Here is a 19,747-nt window from a genome sequence, read left to right as displayed (position 1 = left end):
AGTGTGGCTACAAAAAATCTTGATAAAGGTCAAATAAGGCATCATATGGAGTCACGGTCAATGTGTAATCAAACTGAGGTGAAAAAAACATTGCATAAATATGTGATAGTATTTTTTTTATTTTCAACAGGTCCAAAGAAACATCACAAAAATGGCATGTATTTTCAACAACTGGTCAATCCACCGTGGTTGCACTGTAACATTTATACAACAAATATAACAAATATATTATCAGTATTCTTATCTACATTAATTTCATTACTCAACTTTGAATGTACATAAATAACATGCAGTTAAAACATTTCTTTGAGAAATGCGTCAATGTGCTTTGATTTTTTTTTGTTTGTAATTTCATATGGAAAACACTTTTCTACAGATACGGAAAAGTTTCCTTGGCTGAAGCGAACGCACCAAGTCTTCAACAGCGGGGGTATAATTGGACAGTTTCTGTTATGGACGAAACCGCGCTCAACATTGCAGTTGTTGGGCAGAATGGAGTCCTTGGAACTGGAGGAAAGCTCGGAACCAAACAGGTAGCGGGGCCCGTGAGAAGATGGCCATATTCAATAGCACATTGAGGGTTCTGGTTGTAAAGATTCGTGTTCTGAGGGACTGTTGAAGAGGTTTTGCTCATGATACTGTCGATGCTGAAAGAACACTTCACCCGTGTGTCGCGCGCAGGCTTTCGTTCCACAGGTGTTGCCGCGCAAAGTTGCATAGTGAGCTCTTTTGGGCCACTGACCTTCCCGTGACTGGTTAAACTCGGGTAGGGTAGGTACGAGGAAGGGGGCAACACTACCCCTTCCTGAAGGGGCATATACCGAATGGGGGCGGCCGGTGTGCTCACCTGGCCCTGTACGCAGTACGGTCGCCCGTATGGTCGGTAACAGCTGAAGTTTGGGTAAAACATAAGTCCGTCTTTCACGTACTCCGGCTGGTTTCTTTTGAACCTCTTCCTGCGCCGGAGAAAGCTTCCATTGTCGAACATGTCCTCAGACGCCGGGTCCAGAGACCAGTAGTTGCCCTTGCCTGGATTTCCCGGTTCCCTCGGAATCTTGATAAAGCAATCATTGAGTGACAGGTTGTGCCTGATGGAGTTCTGCCACGCCGGGAACTTCTCCCGGTAATAGGGGAACTTGTTGCTGATGAAGTCGCAGATGCCGCTCAGCGTCAATTTCTTCAGTGGGCTCTGCAGGATTGCCATAGTGATGAGAGCAATGTAGGAGTACGGGGGCTTCACCGAACCGCTCTGGGGTCCCCCGGATGAAGGTGCGTCTGCGCAGAAACTGTTCTCACTCTCCCCGGACGAGTCGAACTCGGAGCAGTCGAGTTCGGCGCTGGACTCGGCAGAGGAGCCCGGCTCCGTGGCGCTCTCGGTTCGGTAAAGTCGGAGCTGAGCATGGAGAGGCTCGTCCTCTCCCACTATGTCTATCTCATCGTCTTCCAGGGGTAAGCCAGCCTGCTGGGACGCTTCAAACTCATTAGAAAGGGTCATGGCTGGAATGTCCAAAGACGCGTAAAAGCTTAATTATACCACAGTATGTCTACGCGTAAAAGCGCAACATAGATGCGTAAATGCGTAACTACAACAGCAACTGGAGATGGATGTCTCCGGTTTTCCTCAGCCCTGCCTGTCTGAGTGTTTGTGGCCAACCTGTTTGTCGTGACAGTGGGAGCTTGGGGTTTTTATGGGGGGCGGGTTGGGTTGTGGCCCCCCACGCCGGTCCCATTCATACTCAAGCCTATCAGAGTAGCCCCTAGCCGCGGGGAGTCGGGCCAGACAAGCAGGCAGGTGGGGGAAAGCTATTGCGAGGGGAATCCTAAATGCTAATTGATCTACTTATGCAGACACTTAACGTTGTTGAGGTATCGTCGAGTGAATAGGCCTAGGCCTAAATGTTATGTACCAATATTAATTAATAGCCTACTTAAGAGCAAAAAGGACAAACATTAATAAAGCCAGATAAAAGTGTGTTTATTGTAGGCTAAACTATTTATAATTAATGGTATGCCTACCACTGCATTATCAATATTTCTCAAATAGGCCTATATGGATATGCCTGCGATAGACTATCGAAGAATTTACCTACCATATCATCAGATATATAGCCTATCAAACATACAATGATAACACTTAACGCATACACAAGCTTTCCAAAATGTGGGCGTTTGTATTACATGCAACTTTATTTACTGCTTTGATAAACCTAGAGAGGATACAAAGTTTACTTTGAACCTTGGAGACATTTCCTGTTCAATTAGGCCTGCTAAAAGTATCTCAGGGCCTCCGCCCGCTAGAGAATACAGGAGCACAGTTGCGCGGCTGGTGGTGGAATATGCTGGAGTGTTTTAACACCACGCCTAACCCCTGATAAGAAACGCAGCGTTTCCCCTTAGACCCCCGCGGTTTCGTTTAGTTTGCCACCTCGGGATGCCCGCAGGTGGTGTGACCATGAAAATGGCCGTGGCACGGCTCCCCGCGGCCGCGGGAGAAAAGCGGCTATAGAGCCGCCTTAACGAGGCGATCAGCATCAGAATCGGGTAGGAAACGGCGCAGCTGCACGGTGCGCTTAGGGCTACGGGGCCTGGCCGAGTTTTATGGTCTTGGGTTGAATGGTTCCAGCCATCCTCAAAGCAAACCGGCCCAGAGCGCGGATGTGTTAAAAACCGTTCACGGAACACCCATCTCCATTGCAAATGTAGACGTTGGGAAGACCCCACCCGTTTCCTCACGTATGTGTGTTCTCGGGACGTGAGGAGTTCTGAGGACTCAGCATACAAACCGATTCTAAATGCACTAATGGCGGCAATTAAGCCCTGAAATAACAAATGACCAAGTCAAACCAGCTCATATCAAGAACCCTGTAGACGCAAAATGAATGTGACACAATTACATATTAGACTTTTGGAAATAACATTACATTTACAACACATAATTGCACATATGTGTAAACTAATGGTTATCAAATCTATAAAGAAATGGATGAAAACGACCATTTCAATACCAATTATTCAGGCAATATTCAGAGACCCCCCCCCCCCCGGAGCGTTTTACGCACCTTGTGAAGTACGATTTACGCACCTTAGTGTAACACGTCCTACAGAAACATGTTTCATTGTTGATATCAATTCAACATTTATGTGTAGGAATGCAACAAAATAGTCAGCTACTACACCAAAACAGTCGGTTAATTTCTTCCTTAAAATGCATGGAACGCCCGTCTTTTCTGGAGCAGTAAATAAGAAACATCGATGAAATATTACTTAGCAATTCTTTATTTCAATAATTTAAACAACCCAACAATATCTATCAAAGACAAAATGCATGAAGTCCATCAAGCGTGTGTGCCATTTACAAAGCAGCTTAATTTTGTATGAACCTGGATGTGGGAAGCATTGATAAAAGCATGTGTCACCCTTGACCTAAATTAAACGAAGACCTAAAACACGTTTTTCAGCTATTTTCAACACCTCAATCGTTTTGTATCACACTCAATTTCAATGAGTTGCTTATTATTATTTTTTAAGGCAATCTGATCCAAACAATTTACAGAGAACATTACAGTATGTTCTATTGTGTCAAGTTTTATCTTTCTCAAAAAAAAGTTTAACAGTGGTTGATTGGAGGGTGGAGGGAAGTCAGTCTAATGACATGGTCAATGGCATTAACGGGCTAAGTCCCCCGAGAAACTCATTTGATGTTTCCTTACACACATCAGAGGCATCAATTAAGTGTTAAGAGTCTTAACATTTAACTCTGTGTGTTGTGTGAACACAAAACATACAAGTCGCTAAGCTGCTTGGGAACTGGAGTTCTGGCGCACAGTCATGGTTAGTACAAAATCCCAAATGTTTGCGGTCCTGCGCGACTGAAGTGGCACACTCCTAGGATATGGGGATGGCCTCGGGTAATGGTACAGTCCAGTCTGTCCTCACGTGGCGTATAGCAGAGAAACTAGAATAGTCTACCATGAGGACACTGGAGGGGTGGGGGGGTCATGTCTACTTCCTGTCTCCCCCCTGTAATACTGTGGAGATGAACTGTTCCTGTAGAATCTCTCTGTCAAGGTTTCTGCCTGTAGGGGAGAGATGGAGGATGAGATGGCATGGCTTTATATATATATATAAATACATATACAGTACCAGTCAAAAGTTTGGACACACCTTCTCATTCAATGGTTTTTCTTTATTTTTTATTATTTTCTACATTGTAGATTAATATTGAAGACATCAAAACTATGAAGGAACACATGGATTTATGTAGTAAACAAAAAAGAATATGTTTTATATTTTAGATGCTTCAAAGTCGCCACTCTTGGCAAGGTGTGTCCAAACTTTTGACTGGTACTGTATATATATATACGCCATTTAGCTGACGCTTTTATCCAAAGCGACTTACATTGCAGTGAGTGCATACATTTCAGTATATATGGTCCCAGCAGGTATCAAACCCACCATGCTCTACCAACTGAGCCACAGAGGCTTTGTTGAGTGTAGTGCTTAGACACACACGTGATGCAAATCTGAAGGGGTATAGAAAACAGTAAAAAAAAGAAAAAGAAAAAAGAAAACATTGGGAGAAGGCGTGACCTCACCTATGAAGACCAGGCGGTTGATCCTTGGCTCCGTCTCGCCCCACACCCGTGGGGTCTCGTCCAGTTCGTAGAGCTCGTGAACCCCCTGGATCATCATCTGGTTGGCTTTATCTGCAACAGACACAATCCCCTAGGGAGCAGCACACAGACACACACACAGACACACACAGACACACACACAGACACACACACAGACACACAATTAGTTGAGCAACACACCAACGCAGTCTGGATCATAAAGCAACGATTAGTGAAAACCACCGTTGAGGCTGAGCGAAGCGTCTAACCTTTAAGCGTATGACATCCATGGCCAGTCCTGCCTTGTTCTTGAATATCTTCTCCCACAGAAGGTTCTGAAAAGAACACCAGAAAAGGAGGGGAATTACACACGTCCAAATGTGGCAAAGGTCAAAAACAAAAGTGTTTGTGAGGTCTTTATTTGTGTTGGAGGTATACACGTGTTTTAAGCACAGTGGCTCTCCTCAGAAAAGAAACAAAGCCTTTACACACCAATACCCGTGTTACAATTTCCATCATTAATTATTGTATTAAATGTACCTGGATGAACACATTTAAGACATCCTCTGAAAGACTCCCAGCAACTTCAAACGTCACGGTCAGGATACTCTGGAAATGATCAACACAGTCCAGTACATTGTCAGGTACTGTAGATAGGTTGTTGACAAACATTGAACCAGTGTGGACTGGTGTTCACCCATGAAAGGATTACCAAGCAAACCACATTTGTGATATCTGCACCCTAAAATGGTGAGGACCCGTAAGATTCTCAATCTTTGCATACACGATGTTTGAGGATACCAGACCATGCTAAAATCTGCTCCTGCGGTTGGTTCCACATTCAAACCAGGGGCATCTTAACGCCACAGTTGAAGTGCTGTTGATGACTTTGTCAATGAATGTTTCAAAAAACACAATTCTTATCAGAGGCACCCTACACCACCCTACACCAGCCTCAACACCCATCTTTATCTGCCCCCCCCCCCCCCCCCTCTCCCTCTCTCCCTCCCTCCCTCCCTCCCCAGTATACTTCCTTACAGCATTAAAAGGGCACTTTGCAGATATTTAGGGCATTGTGTGGAAGTGTTAAGGTTACACACTTCCTTTTTTTATTTGGTATAACAACAGAAAAACAGCACACTAATTTGCATGAAAAGGGCAACTAAAGAGGGGATTGGCCCTACGGGGGATAAGGGTGGGGTGGTGGTGGGGGGGGGGGGGGGCAAGGGCAGTTGAGCCTCATGCGGGAAAGGGGACCTGGTGAGAACAGATGACAATACAGACCCCCCCCCCCCGCCCCGCCCCGCCCCCCGTCCTGTGGTAAATGCTGTGACGTATGGATAAAATACCTGTAGATCACTGCCAAGCATACAGTCCCAACATCACACTCCAGCAGCCTACCAAGACAGCTAGCATACTCTAGACAGGACTCCGTATCATGTTCTACATCATCTGTTTCTCTGTCTGAACCTTCCGGAATGTTGCGCCCTGTGGTGGCCCTGACGATGGCTCATGACCAGGTCAGAAGATCGCTCTGACCCAACCACCAATGACCGGGCCCAGGCTGGTACAGACATTAGTTGTGTTTATTTGGTGGGTCACAACAACAAAAAGACGACATCAAAAGCTTTACAACAGACCACAGCACAAAAAGTTGACAAGGGTGGGGCTTTTCACTACTGTGTCATCTCCTGAGGGCATGAAGGGCAAAAAAACTGCCCCAGGGAAGTACAGCTCCCTAGCACAATGCATAAAGTGGCCACACACACACACACACACACACACACACACACACACACACACACACACACACACACACACACACACACACACACACACACACACACACACACACAGGTAGTACTTCCTTAACTGCAATTATTGATCATACTGTCCCTAAAGGCAGAAATGACTGATTTTGCACACAAAAAAAATAAATGTACTACCTTGTCAAGATGTGGTCTTGTCGACTTGACGAGCTGCAGCTTCTCTGCTAAACTGTAAGAAAGAACAAAAAGATGAGGTATAAAGACACTGATCATTCATTGGCAAACTATAAATGTAAAATCTGAGTTGGATTGCAGTCGGGGATCTGCGGTCTGGAGTTATCTACTGTATCGGGGAGTGTGTGTGTGTGCGTGCGTGCATGTATGTGTGTGTGTGTGTGTTGGGGAACTGAAAAGAGGTGAGACGGGAGATGAGCGGTGGGTGAACAGCAATCCTCCCCCCTCACCCCCTCCCTCCCCCCCTCCCCCCCGTCCGTCCCCCCCTCCCTCCCTGACCTCACAAGGAGGACAAACGTTGTCCTGCAGCTTTAGCCCTTCTCTGCTGTTAGCAGCTAGCTACCACACAAGCGGGGCAGCGGGGGGCCGCTTCAAACAGCCGATGTGTGCTTTAGGAGGGGGGCCGGGGGGAGCCGGGGAGGGGTGTCAATCTGTGTGGACATGTGTCTTTAAAGACTCCTCACACACACTCACACTCTCTCTCTCTTACACACACACACACACACACACACACACACACACACACACACACACACACAGACACACAGACACACACACACAGAACTAATCCTCTGCAGCTGTATGGGAAACTCTACAGTACTTCATGTGGGTTTAGGAAGTTACTACTGACTCCATTCATGTGATGGGAGGTTTTACACTGACTACCATTCATGTGATGGGAGGTTTTACACTGACCACCATTCATGTGATGGGAGGTTTTACACTGACCACCATTCATGTGATGAGAATTTGACTGACAATAGAGGGACCCCCTCCGGGTCTGACACAGGCATCCCTACAGTCAGGTCTGGTAAACAACACCAAAACATGGTAAACGACAACACCTCAGTCTGCTGCACCGCTCACTGTTGAGGGGCATGGAACAATCAATCAAAACTGTTTGTCATAATACAACTCTGAAGTCCATCTTCAGATGAGCTTTCTCCTAGTGTTTGTTCATGGACAATATTTACAAGGATTCAGTACTCCACTCTTTCGAGTGAGTGTGTTGCTTGTAGTAGTAGTAGTAGTAGTACTAGTAGTAGTATTGCAGTAGCATTAAGACTATGCCAACTGGTATGAACAGCCAATCACATACTGTACACACGTCACACCCCCAGGATGGAAAGAATCATATAACAGAGGAGGTTAAGTTCATATCCTTCCAACTCATATCCAGACTGCACAACATGATACAAGATCCTTTTAACGCCACACCACAGAGGTTGGTCCTTATAACTCTACACCACAGAGGTTGGTCCTTTTAACACCACACCACAGAGGTTGGTCCTTTTAACGACACACCACAGAGGTTGGTCCTTTTAACGCCACACCAGAGGTTGGTGGAGTTTGTTTCCAGTACAGGACGGTGGGGAGCTCTACATTCACCAACGGATGCTGTCATGAGACAGCAATGAGACAAGACAAGACAAGACAGCACCACACATCATCATGTACCGTGTCTGTACAATGGGGCATGCTTACTTTGCTCCGTCCTTGCTGTCGAAGGAATGCAGGTCTAGCACTTGGGATAGGTCCACCCTGGAGACAGACAGTCAATATCAGTGACAGTTGGGTTTCATTATGACACACATTATGCAAACATACCAACCGTGCTGATTGTATTAAGTACTACCGGTGCATCATTGTTATAATAGCTAGCCACAGTGATTCAACAGGGGATCAATGCTGGGTTAGGGTCCATTACACTGAGATGATTATAGTTGATTATATCTAATTTAATGTAATTCATTAATAATACTTACATTTTTTATTTTTTTAACAGATTTTTCATTCTTGAACTGGACTTTCAATTCACTCTCTGAACTGGCTGAAAAGAAATTGACACCAACCCTGCTGGAGTCTTTTTTATTATTATTATTATTATTTATTTTTTTAACCCTTTGAGACGGTTCCACAGAGAACTATGTCTACATCAGAGGAGTTGTGTTTGTGATTAACCCCTCGGTGCCCTGTGCCTTTCATCTGTGGTATGGACTCACTGGGCAGCAGAGTGGAGCAGACAGACACACCCCGACTTTGATACACACAGAGACGACTGCTTTCAAGACCCAGAACCTGTCTGTGTCCAATAATATGACTCAAGTGCTTGAGAGGGGGGAATGGACACACACACACACACACAGAACGGGTGGTGCCTGGTGGGACATCAGAGAGGGGTCAGAGAGCAGAGGTTTGTGGGTAACTGGATACCCCGGGACAGGAGGGTTGTGTTTGTGTAGGCAGAGGGTCGGCAGTTTTTGGAACCTTTGTGTGTCATCACAGAAACATAATAATTTAAGTCAAATGAACCTGCCTTGACTTCTGAGTCTCCAGAGTCCTGACGAGAGCGTTTATTGACCTGAAGACGGAGGGAAAGACACTCATCACCACTTAGAAAACTATCTGTCTGTCTATTATAACAATGAACCATCTGAGCAGAAGATTTGATACAGACAGGCACTTGGTTATCGTGACAGAAACACAGTGTATTGGAATAAAGTGTCCCTGGTCTTCACCTGACGGTGTCTCTGAGTTGGCCCAGCTCCTCCTCAGTCACCAGGTCTGTCTTATTAATGATGGTCAGGTCAGCCAGGGCAATCTGCCTACAAATAAACAACAACAACAACAACAACAGCAAATGAGTGATAGAATCGTCTATGAAATGTTTTTTTGTTTTTTTTGTCCTAATATGTTAGAACACGTGTCCGTTCATCCCAAAAAAACTAAAAATCCAAATCCATCAAAATATCCAATTGGACCATTCTGGCCCCTGGTGTTCCCAAACTGCTCCCGTCACTGTCAGGTGCCCCCTGGGGTGGGTGTGTGGGTGGCAGGGTACAGGACGTGCCACTCTCAAATGGGACCAATATTTTGTTAGTGACGAAAACACAAACACACACACACACACACACACAGAGGAGAAGGTCTGAGCATTCCTCTTCTCTTCCCACATTCCTCTGTCTCTCTGTTTGATCAACAACAACACCAGTCAACTGGTGGGAGAGAGAGAGAGAGGGAGGGAGGGAGAGGGGGGGAGAGAGAGAGAGAGGGGGAGGGAGGGAGAGAGAGAGAGGGAGGGAGGGAGGGAGAGAGAGGGGGGGAGAGAGAGAGAGAGGGGGAGGGAGGGAGGGAGAGAGAGGGGGAGGGAGAGAGAGAGGGAGGGAGGGAGAGAGAGGGGGAGGGAGAGAGAGAGAGAGAGAGAGGGAGGGAGGGAGGGAGAGAGAGGGGGGGAGGGAGGGAGAGAGAGGGGGGGAGGGAGGGAGGGAGGGAGAGAGGGAGACAGACAGGGAGAGAGGGAGACAGACAGAGCACTAATGGTCATATTTACGAGTGTATTTCATGAAAATAAAGCTAATTGAAGTGAGTTCAATAGAATTCTCTGCATACCTGGCTGCCTCGTTGACCAGTCCCTCTGGTTTCTCTTCTGTCAGATGCTACAAAGAGAGAGAAAGAGAGGGGGGGGGGGGGGGAGAGTGTGAAGTCAGCGGAAACAAGTCCGACCATCTGTAAACATGACCTTCCTAAAATCTCTAATTAATGCTGTGATATATATTAATGCTACTTAGCCATCATCAACTGTCAGCTAGATTTCATTTTGATACCTTCATTTAAACAGCATTTGATGTGGACCCGGTGAGTGTTTTCTCTCCAGGTAAAGGCCCACGGCTGTCCTTCCTATTACCAACACCATCACACGACCAAACCCCTCTATTTCATCCATTATCATATCACAGCCGACAGAAACGGTGACAACTCCCCAAATGAAACGAATCGCGCACGACGCGCACCGACTCAATCTGAAGAGACACACATCACTCGCTAAACATCTGAAACCATGGCGACCACCGTTCTCTGTCTACTTTCTGTCGTATCCAGCCCCAGTGTCAGAGACGGAGAGAACTACGATTCCCATCTCCTGAGGTAAATATGTAATAACGGAGGGAGCAGGGACTGCCAGCCCGTAACCTGACCCATAAACATCAACCTGTCAGTGAGCGTCCCTCGACAGGCCTACTTGGACGGCCTCAGCCTGGGTGAGGGATTTATATCAAAAACTAAACAGAATGAGCATCCACCTCTCCCTCTCCCTCCACCCCCACCCCCACCACCTCCATAACCCGCCTCAACCCTCAGCCATTCTCAGGCCTTGAGAGTGTGAGGCCTGGGGCTCGAGTTGTAATCACACCTAGAATCAGAGAACTATTTCAGGGGACAGATGAGGAAGAGAAAGAGAGAGAGAGAGTGGTGGGGGAGGGGGTGTGGGGGGAGGGGGTGACAGTCCTATTAGCGTGATTTGCTCTGATATCAATTACCCCTTCAGTTTCAATCAGCCTCTTCTCCCTCCACCTCCCTACCTCTATCTATCCATTTCTCTCCCTTCTTTTCTGCCCACCCCCTCTCCACCTCTGCCTTCCCCCACCCCCACCCCCGCCTCTGTGATCCACCCAGGTCCGAGGCAGAGGCAGCTCCTAGGGCCATGAGTGAGCGTGTCGCCTCACCAAGCATGACACCTTCAGATTAGAGCCCATTATCCAGGTGTCACTCGCCCTGTTCCTCCTCTCCAACGTGTTTTAAAGGCTTTTGTGTTGTTGGGGAGGGGGGGGAGGTGTGTGTGTGTGTGTGTGTGTGTGTGTGTGTGTGTGTGTGTTGGGGTTCAGAGGGGAGGTTGGAATCTCAATTCCTTCTGGACAAATAAGAAAATGTCAAAGGTTCAGAGGTTCGGGGAAAGAAGAGTCTTAAGCCTCTCGTTTTGCATATTGAGTGAGAGCGTTTGGAGGAACAAGGACCCACCTGCAGTCCGTACTTTGCATCAATGACTGTGACAATACCTGAGAACAAATAAACACATGTGTTAAGGGCGCGCACACACACACACACACACACACACACACACACACACACACACACACACACACACACACACACAGATTTCTCACCATCCAAATAGATCTCGCTTCCTAGTTCAGCATCAACCCAGAACATGGACGCCACAGCACCTGATCGAGGGAGGTAAACAGACCCTTAACATCCTGCATATCTGTCAACACAACAGCTGCATTAATAACAGACAGACAGAGCTTGTAAAACCAGAGACACAGACACTCTCTATGTGTAGCTTTCCATCGTTAGGAGTAAAAGAGGAAGAAACTGTAACGACATCTGAAGACTCAACATTTACCAAACATTACACTCTCAGCCTGCACCCACACTCAGGAAGACACGTCGGGTTTCACTTCTACCCGCTAGAACTCTGTAGACCAGATACAACTCATTTGTGAAGCTTTCAATTGTTTTTGTCCCCATAGGTATATTTGGTTTGTTTCTATTTTTCTGTGAAGGCAGTTATTCCAGTACCCTATGTCACTGTGGCAAGCCCAGCTTGTTCACATAATGCACTTTTGTCTAATCTGTCAGGCGAGAATAAGAAAGCATTGTAAATATTTGATAGGAGAGTAATGAAAACATTGTTTGTGAATAGCATGGCCACACACACACCCGTCCAGCCCTCTCCCTCCACGGGAGGGGCCAGTCCCCTGGGACCTCTCTGACTGACAGGTCTGTCTGGACCAATGACAGCCCTGTCTCTTGTCAATAACCGGCCTGTCTCGGCCAATGACGAAGCAGAGGGGTGAAGGGAGTCCCGGCCTGAGCGCGCTCCGTCGGCCTCGCCTGCGTGGCCCAGTGGGCTGTGGCTGGCGGCGGGCCTGGCCACTGACACCTGTCACTTATGGACACGCCACGGTCGTCACACAGCTCGCCCCGTAATGGCCTCTTATTGATTCCCTTTCTGTTTCCCTGATAGCTATCAGGCCGTTTAGCTTCCCTGCCCTGCCCTGTCCTGATGGTAATAGGCTTCTCAGATATTCCCCCAGCCCCCCCCCCCCATTCCACACACACACACACACACACACACACACACACACACACACACCTGCCACTGTCACAGCGCACAGAGTGCGCAGTTGTTATATTGGTCCTCGGTATGAAGAAGTTCAAACTTCAGATGGGCTCGTTAAGATGCGTCTGGTTTGGAGTTGAGGCCTGTGACCAAACCCAACTCAGTGACCTCGTTTGAGCTTGATTTCACTTCTCCTTTATTCAACCAGGTTAGTCTCATTAAAATCTCTTTTACAAGACGGATAAAACTGCAAGAGATGTGCATCGTATCAAATATGACTCCTAAAGAGGTGCCGCACACTTCAAATGAACTTTTATTGATAAATCATTTGATTTATTTTGACACTAACCTGCTATCACTTTGCATTGGAGACACAGGAGGTAGACTTGAAATCTTACCATTGCCCTTGAATGACAGGTAAATAGAGTATGGCCTACACTTGATGTGCTATAAAAACAAGCCTGCCATGTCACCATAATGTCCAGGCAGGGTCACAAATCTAAAACCCTAGCGGTTAAGCTGTGAGGTTTTGTGATGTTATGTCTGTTGAGACTACTGTTACACATTGAAAATATATCATTGTACCTCTGTGAGTGAGATGGAAAGTAATGAGAGACATAATGTGTGTGTGTGTGTGTGTGGTGGGGTGGGGTGACAGAAAGCAAGTTGTGTGAAAATGTTTTGTTTCCAAGTGACCATGTCTTGTGCTTAATCTTACCTGGATCTGCAAGTCCTGTGGTTTCCAGAAGGATGTAGTCAAACTTCCCTTTCTTCTGCATTAAGTTTTCTATGGCTATCAGGCCGTTGTCCCTGTTGGAGGGAACGCCCGTTGAGATTGGTATACAGTAGGTAATAAATGAATCAATTTAAAATGCTATAGTTCAACAGAAAATTCAATATTTCAACTAAATAATTAGTGGGCCATTATGCTGTATGGCATTACAGCAAGCACTGTATATAAACCGCCATGAATAGGATGTATTTTCACTAAGTTGAACATAACACTTCATAGAAACTGTAGTAGGAAATCAATGAAGTAGATGGGAAGAGCAAAAAGCTGTGGACACTCGGCCCTCCATGGAATGAGTTTGACACCTGTGGTGTAGAGTGTACATGAACCACCGACCTGAAACCCGAATGTTGCTGGTTCAAATCACGCTTGGGACACTCAGGTTTTTTTTGGTGCTAATTGTTGCTAACTGTTGTTGCTAATACTAATATTTGCTAATGCCTTCCCCTGACAACTTACCACAACCGCTCAAAGCTAATGCCTAATACTGACTAACCGCCACGCAAGTCGTAATTCACGTAACTCTCAGTAACCTATCTTGCAATTCACGTAACTCTTACGCAACGTATCTTTAGTTTTTGACGTATCTTTCAGCACCACAGGTGGTCAAATGCTGGCATAGCCAGATAATACGTGAACACAGACCGTATTTCCTTGGTCTGCAGAAACGATCCCCCAGAACGTGTTCCGTTGGAGACTGTGTTGCTTTTTCGACCACTGAGATGCACGCTGGGTATACGTACTTGACAGAGCAGCAGAGGCAGCCGTTCCTGAGCTCCAGCCATTCCTCATACAGCTCTCCTGCCTGGCTGACGGCTAGAGACTTCTCCAGAGCGCTGCCTACAGGATAAACAAGGAACTGCAATCACGACCACCTAGACAAGTGTTCATCAATCTTGATACTGCAGAATGGCTGGTTGCCACCATCATGAAATTCTTTAGACCAAGACTTTTTTTCAGAATGGGGCACTACATACGAAATATTTGCATCTCTTTTTTAAGCATCTCTAAGTTTTGCTGCTCTCTAGTGGAAGCTTGTGTGTACTGCAGGAATATTCACTTCATCTGGGTTACACAGTCAGTGAGGAACTATGCACGCATGCACACGCGCACACACGCGCACGCGCGCACACACACACACACACACACACACACATACATACACCTTTAGACTCTCCAAAAACAAAATACCTTCTCCAAACTCATTGAGTATGACAGCGATTCTCTTATTGTGTTGCTCAGTTAAGATGTAGTTTAACAATGTTGTCTTCCCAGCACCTGTAAGAATTAGATAACAACAAATTATTATAGTTGTTATATATCAGACGAAGCAGGCTCATATGAAGTCTAGTCCTAGTGCTGTGCAGGATGAGAAGCATACACACTCTGTGAGCTGTCCAGGACCAAGTTGAGTGCTTAGTGGTGGTGGCCACTGATTTTAATCCATTCAATAAATGAAAACAATACTATGGTAACTCTAACTTTGATCATGTCCTATCTATCATGTATTCTCTAGTTCCATCTTCAGTAGAGTGACAAATTGCTGTCCAATGTCAACATCCATTTGAATCTGCACTTTCACCAACATTACATTACATTTGCATTGACAACAATGATATCCCAGTTAAAATCTAAAATAGGTATTTTTTTTAATCATCAGCATACAGTGCCTTCGGAAGTATTCAGTCCCCTTCACTTTTTCCACATTTTGTTGTGTCATAGACTCAATTTAAAATGGATACAATTAAAAGAATCCACACACAATACCCCAGAATGACGAAGCAAAAACACATGTTTTGAAATTTCAGTAAATTTATTCAAATTTAAATACAGAAATACCTCATGCACATAAATATTCGGACCCTTTGCTATATTTTTGCTATAAAAACAAAGATATTAATTCCAAAATGACATTAACTATTATCCTTGCATTAAGATGGAATTCAACTTATTAAGCGATTTGTTGACATTAATGCATTTTAGCTAATTTTAAGAGTGTCAGAGCAAAGGGTCTGAATACTTATGTACATGAGGTATTTCTGTATTTCAAATTTACAGAAATAAAAAAAATAAAAAACTGTTTTCGCTTTGTCATTCTGGGGTATTGTGTGTGGATTGATGGCAAATTCTTTTCATTTAATCCATTTTAAATTGAGCCTATAACACAACAAAATGTGGAAAAAGTGAAAGTGTCTGAATACTTCCCGAAGGCACTGTAGATGTGAGACTGTCAGTGAAATGAAGTGTCTTGGCTGTCATACCGAGGTAGCCGGTGATGATGGTCACAGGTATCTGTTCGCCAGGTAGGCTGGGATTTTTCTCGATTGGGACCAACTCTGGACAGTCATCCTCCTCGTCAATCAACACTTCATCCATTGTAGTCTGTAGTGTATGCAGAGACAAAAAACCCCGCTACGTTTAACTAGCTACCTGTCAATGTCAGCTACATCATTCTCTACTTACCTTCATATACAATAAAACGAGCACAGCTAGCCTTGTCTGGAAAGTTAGGTAATAACAGACTCGTACAGGGTACAGTATTGTGTCTTTAGCTAAACATCGTTGCTCGCCATATCTGGAAATGCTGAGTGGTTAGCCGACAACAACATGAGACCTGGAAAAGAAACATTGCGAACTAACTGCTGGAAAACAGTCCCACAAACAGAAATGACAACTGTCAATCTGATTAAGCATATGCATATCCAAGGCGACGAAATCATAGGCCATCAAGCTAACGTTAGCTACCTGATTTTAAAATTGATTCCTCGATGATTTCATTGATGTTTGTGTCATGTGTTCCTTTCGGATTTGTCTGTGTGCAAGTGTTCAATATTCCGTCTGAGAGCGTGATGCCGGATTCGAATAGATGGTTCCGCTACAGAATTATAAAAATCCGATATATCGGAGAGACAGATTATCAGTAGGTGGATACAAAATAAATAATAATAATGATAAATGTGCTCATTAGAATAAAAAAGAATCTACATTACCACGACTATTCAGGCTAAAAACAAAGGATCCTCTTTTCGAAAACCAATCCTGTATCAACAACATACAAATAATACGCAACTTTGGCTTGTGGGCTGCTCATGGCCTTAATACCCTATCAATTTCAAATATGTGCCACGCATCATATTCTGTTATGCAGTGTGCATTTCTATAGCTCTTCCAAACACTATTGGAATATTGGAGTTTCGACGCTCTGACAGCCACTCTGCTTGCCCGGAATCAACTCTCCTGCCTGGCTGACGGCTAGAGACTTCTTCGCCTACAAGATAAACAAGGAACTGCAATCACAACAACCTAGACAAGTGTTCTTCAGTCTTGATACTGGAGAATGGCTGGTTGCCACCATCATGAAATTCTTTAGACCAAGACCTTTTTTTTCAGAATGAGGTTACTACATACGAAATACTTGCATACTGCACGAGTATGTGATTCACATTTCATGTCCCTTGTGTGTACTGCAAGAATATTCACTTCATCTAGGATATAGTCAGAGAGGACTACGCACCAGGCTTGGAATTTCGTCATTTTAGGGGCAAGGCCATTTGGCCTTCCCGTTCACATTTTTTTTAAGGGCACAAAGGCCACATGACAGGGCACAAAGGCCGTTGGGTTAAATTACGCTGGTTTTACCTTTCAGATTAATACCTTAACATTCTCATTCACCAAGAAACATTAATTATGAATTAAAACATTTGTTTTAATTTAAAAACATTTAAAAACAAAAGAAATGTCAGAATTTGAGTTCAAAAAGCCCAGAAATTCATATAAGAAGAATTCCAAAAGTAACCCCTACAATTGACCAAAGTAACTGTATTCTAAATACCACTCAATGAAAATGTAACTAACAAAATACAGTTACTCATAATTTTGTATTCTAAATACCTAATCCCAAATACATGTATTCAGTTACTTCCCAACACTGGTTGCGTTTCCATCCAGCTCATTCACATATTCTATCTTGCATTCGTGAAAATTCGGCTACAGAAAATGCGCATCTGCGTGCATTAAGATGTAACGCAACTATTGTTGACTTTCCAGCAGGAGTCAGTCAGCTGTCAGGTGCAGTAGCCTAGGACCTAGGTAACCCTCTTGGCATTTTGCGAGTGTCAGATATTGGAGTGACAATAGTGAGCTACAATTAAATTTATTTGGTCAACTGTGGGTATTTGGACTGGCGAGAAATGGCTAAATTCACAGGTTCAAGTAACTTATAGATGCCGACCTTTTTTTTCCAAAGAGAGACGTATCCTAACTAGTGACACCTCACCAGCTACCGCTAGTCAATCAACATGACAGAAAAGTGGAGCACTAACGTCAACACCAGTAGTTTTAAGATTACAAATGGCTGAATAGCAATAGTGTTTCTTAAACGTATACGTTAAGTTCAGCCATAAACCACATAAGTCAGTCATGTATTATATCAAAACCGCTTAGCAAGAAAAATCCTAGATTGAAAGCTGACCGTAGCTGACAGCTATCTGCTAGTAGAAGCAACACTAGATGTCGAGCCCTTTTCCCTGAGGAAGGGAAGACGTTAGCGCTATCCCAACTAGCTAGCTATCGCTAGTTTTCAAAAAAAAATGTAACGTTAACGAGTCGACTTTAAATAGGCTGTGCTTGTCTTGCTCCCGTTTTGAGAGGCTGAGGAGGAGGCTGAGGAGGAGGCTGAGGAGGAGGCTGAGGAGGAGGCTGAGGAGGAGGCTGAGGAGGAGGCTGAGGAGGAGGCTGGTTGACGTTCTTCTTGCATGTGATGTTGATACTTCACCTGCGCGGCTCGCGAAGTTGCGCAAGTTCTATTTTGGAACAATCACAGCAGAGCACCGCTCTGATCCACAGACGCGGGACGAGCCTACTGCGCTCTGATCCACAGACACGGGACTGGCCTACTGCGCTCTGATCCACAGACACGGGACTAGCCTACTGTGCTCTGATCCACAGACGCGGGACTAGCCTACTGCGCTCTGATCCACAGACGCGGGACTAGCCTACTGCGCTCTGATCCACAGACACGGGACTGGCCTACTGCGCTCTGATCCACAGACACGGGACTGGTCTACTGCGCTCTGATCCACAGACGGGACTGGCCTACTGCGCTCTGATCCACAGACGGGACTAGCCTACTGTGCGCACTAGGGTGGCTGTAATTCCATAAAAGCCCACCACGCGTCACTAGCGTTGTTTACACTGGAACTTTGACTGGGGCACAAAGGCCACCTTGGCCGTAAATTGAAAATTTTTTCACAGGGCATCAAGGCCAAAGTACGGGGCAACGACGGCCATGGCCGTCGTGGCCGTCGTGAAATTCCCACCCTGCTACGCACGCATGCACATTTTACATTTACATTTATGGCATTTAGCAGACGCCTTTATCCAAAGCGACTTACAATACATTTGTTTAAGTAAGTGAATCATCTATCCAACAGTCATCATAAGACAAAGTAACCAATGCTCACACCAGGGGCCATTGGCAGTCGTAATGACAGTAGGCTAATTTTATTTTATTTTTTTAAATGTATTTATTTAAAAACATTTTTTAAATATATTTTATTAGCAGGAGAGAACTTGTACAGGGGGGTGGCAGGGGAGAAGAGGACTCGGGGTTAGGGTTAGTATAGGGGGGGGTAGTGAGGGTGAAGCGGTCTGTAGGAGTTATTTTAATCTGCTGTGGAAGATCGGAAGTGACTCAGTCCTGACGGGAAGCTCATTGCATCAGACGTGCACCAGACGTGCACCAGACGCACACACAGGCACACTCTGCTTGCCCTGAATCAACTCTGCTCTGATTCACACACCCCTAGTTCTGATAATAATAATCTGCTACTGGACAACCTAGTATTGATACTCACCTTAGCATCATATTGTTCACAGACCGTTTTGATTGGGAGTGAAACCCAGTGTTTGGGGCTTGTCTTTGGATGAAGAATAGGCTCTGCTTACTTCAGATTTTAATAAGTTCTGCTCTACTGCAAACAAGCTCTGGTTCTGATAGCAATCTGCCACTTACAACTGTAGGCCTATGGTCTTGATGTTCATTCAAGCATTGTTTTCAGACAGGTTTAACTGGATAATACCCAATGTTTGGTTGACAACTAAACTATCCCTACCATTGTTATCACCCAAACATTGTGTATTACTCCCAATAACATACAATGGCATACATTAACAACTCATCAAGAGCAGAAAATTACAGGTCCCCTTCACATGATAGCTATTTCTATTGCTGTGGTAATAATTTCCCATAACTACCAAATTTCCCAGAACTGTGTTAAAATGGCTCCCAACACGTTTCCCTTAAAAGGTTCAATGAAATGCTTACTTTGCCAGCTTCCTCTCAACAGTGCAATATCAGGATGTAAGAATAAAAAAGACAATAATAGCACATAAGACAATAAGTTTAATAGGCATTCATGTCAAATAAAGTGAGCAAAAA

The 19,747-nt window shown here is 45.0% G+C and overlaps 2 protein-coding genes across 2 annotated transcripts; both read right to left on the bottom strand.

Moving 5' to 3' along the window:
- Positions 1 to 418: 418 nt before the first annotated feature.
- Positions 419 to 1,495, bottom strand: foxd5 (forkhead box D5; the record flags this gene model as incomplete). The annotated part of the gene is made up of 1 exon (XM_083673994.1): positions 419 to 1,495. One exon carries the CDS (start codon positions 1,493 to 1,495, stop codon positions 419 to 421), a length of 1,077 nt encoding a protein of 358 aa, XP_083530120.1.
- A 1,771-nt stretch (positions 1,496 to 3,266) lies between these two features.
- On the bottom strand, positions 3,267 to 16,532 carry cbwd (COBW domain containing). The gene is made up of 17 exons (XM_083673635.1): positions 16,299 to 16,532; positions 16,054 to 16,183; positions 15,570 to 15,690; positions 14,500 to 14,586; positions 14,052 to 14,148; positions 13,237 to 13,328; positions 11,557 to 11,616; positions 11,411 to 11,448; positions 10,007 to 10,053; positions 9,136 to 9,222; positions 8,934 to 8,978; positions 8,102 to 8,158; positions 6,560 to 6,611; positions 5,154 to 5,222; positions 4,883 to 4,948; positions 4,596 to 4,725; positions 3,267 to 4,076 (listed from the first exon to the last, which is right to left on the bottom strand). Exons 3-17 carry the CDS (start codon positions 15,682 to 15,684, stop codon positions 4,003 to 4,005), a joined length of 1,116 nt encoding a protein of 371 aa, XP_083529761.1. The 5' UTR covers positions 15,685 to 15,690; positions 16,054 to 16,183; positions 16,299 to 16,532; the 3' UTR covers positions 3,267 to 4,002.
- Positions 16,533 to 19,747: the final 3,215 nt, after the last annotated feature.

This window comes from Argentina silus (genome assembly GCF_951799395.1).
Source record: "Argentina silus genome assembly, chromosome: 7".
Classification (NCBI taxonomy): Eukaryota; Metazoa; Chordata; class Actinopteri; order Argentiniformes; family Argentinidae; genus Argentina; species Argentina silus.
The sequence above is the reverse complement of the archived record's forward strand: the minus strand, read 5'-3'. Positions and strand labels throughout refer to the sequence as shown.

Bases quoted from the DNA above. Each gene is read 5' to 3' on its own strand.
- cbwd (XM_083673635.1), bottom strand. From the start codon at position 15,684: ATGGATGAAGTGTTGATTGACGAGGAGGATGACTGTCCAGAGTTGGTC. The intron at 8,159-8,933 runs GCAGGTTCATTT...GTCTGTCTCCAG, and splicing joins CTGGAGACTCAGAAGTCAAG to GGTGGACCTATCCCAAGTGC. The intron at 5,223-6,559 runs GTAGTACATTTA...GATCATTTCCAG, and splicing joins CAAGACCACATCTTGACAAG to AGTATCCTGACCGTGACGTT.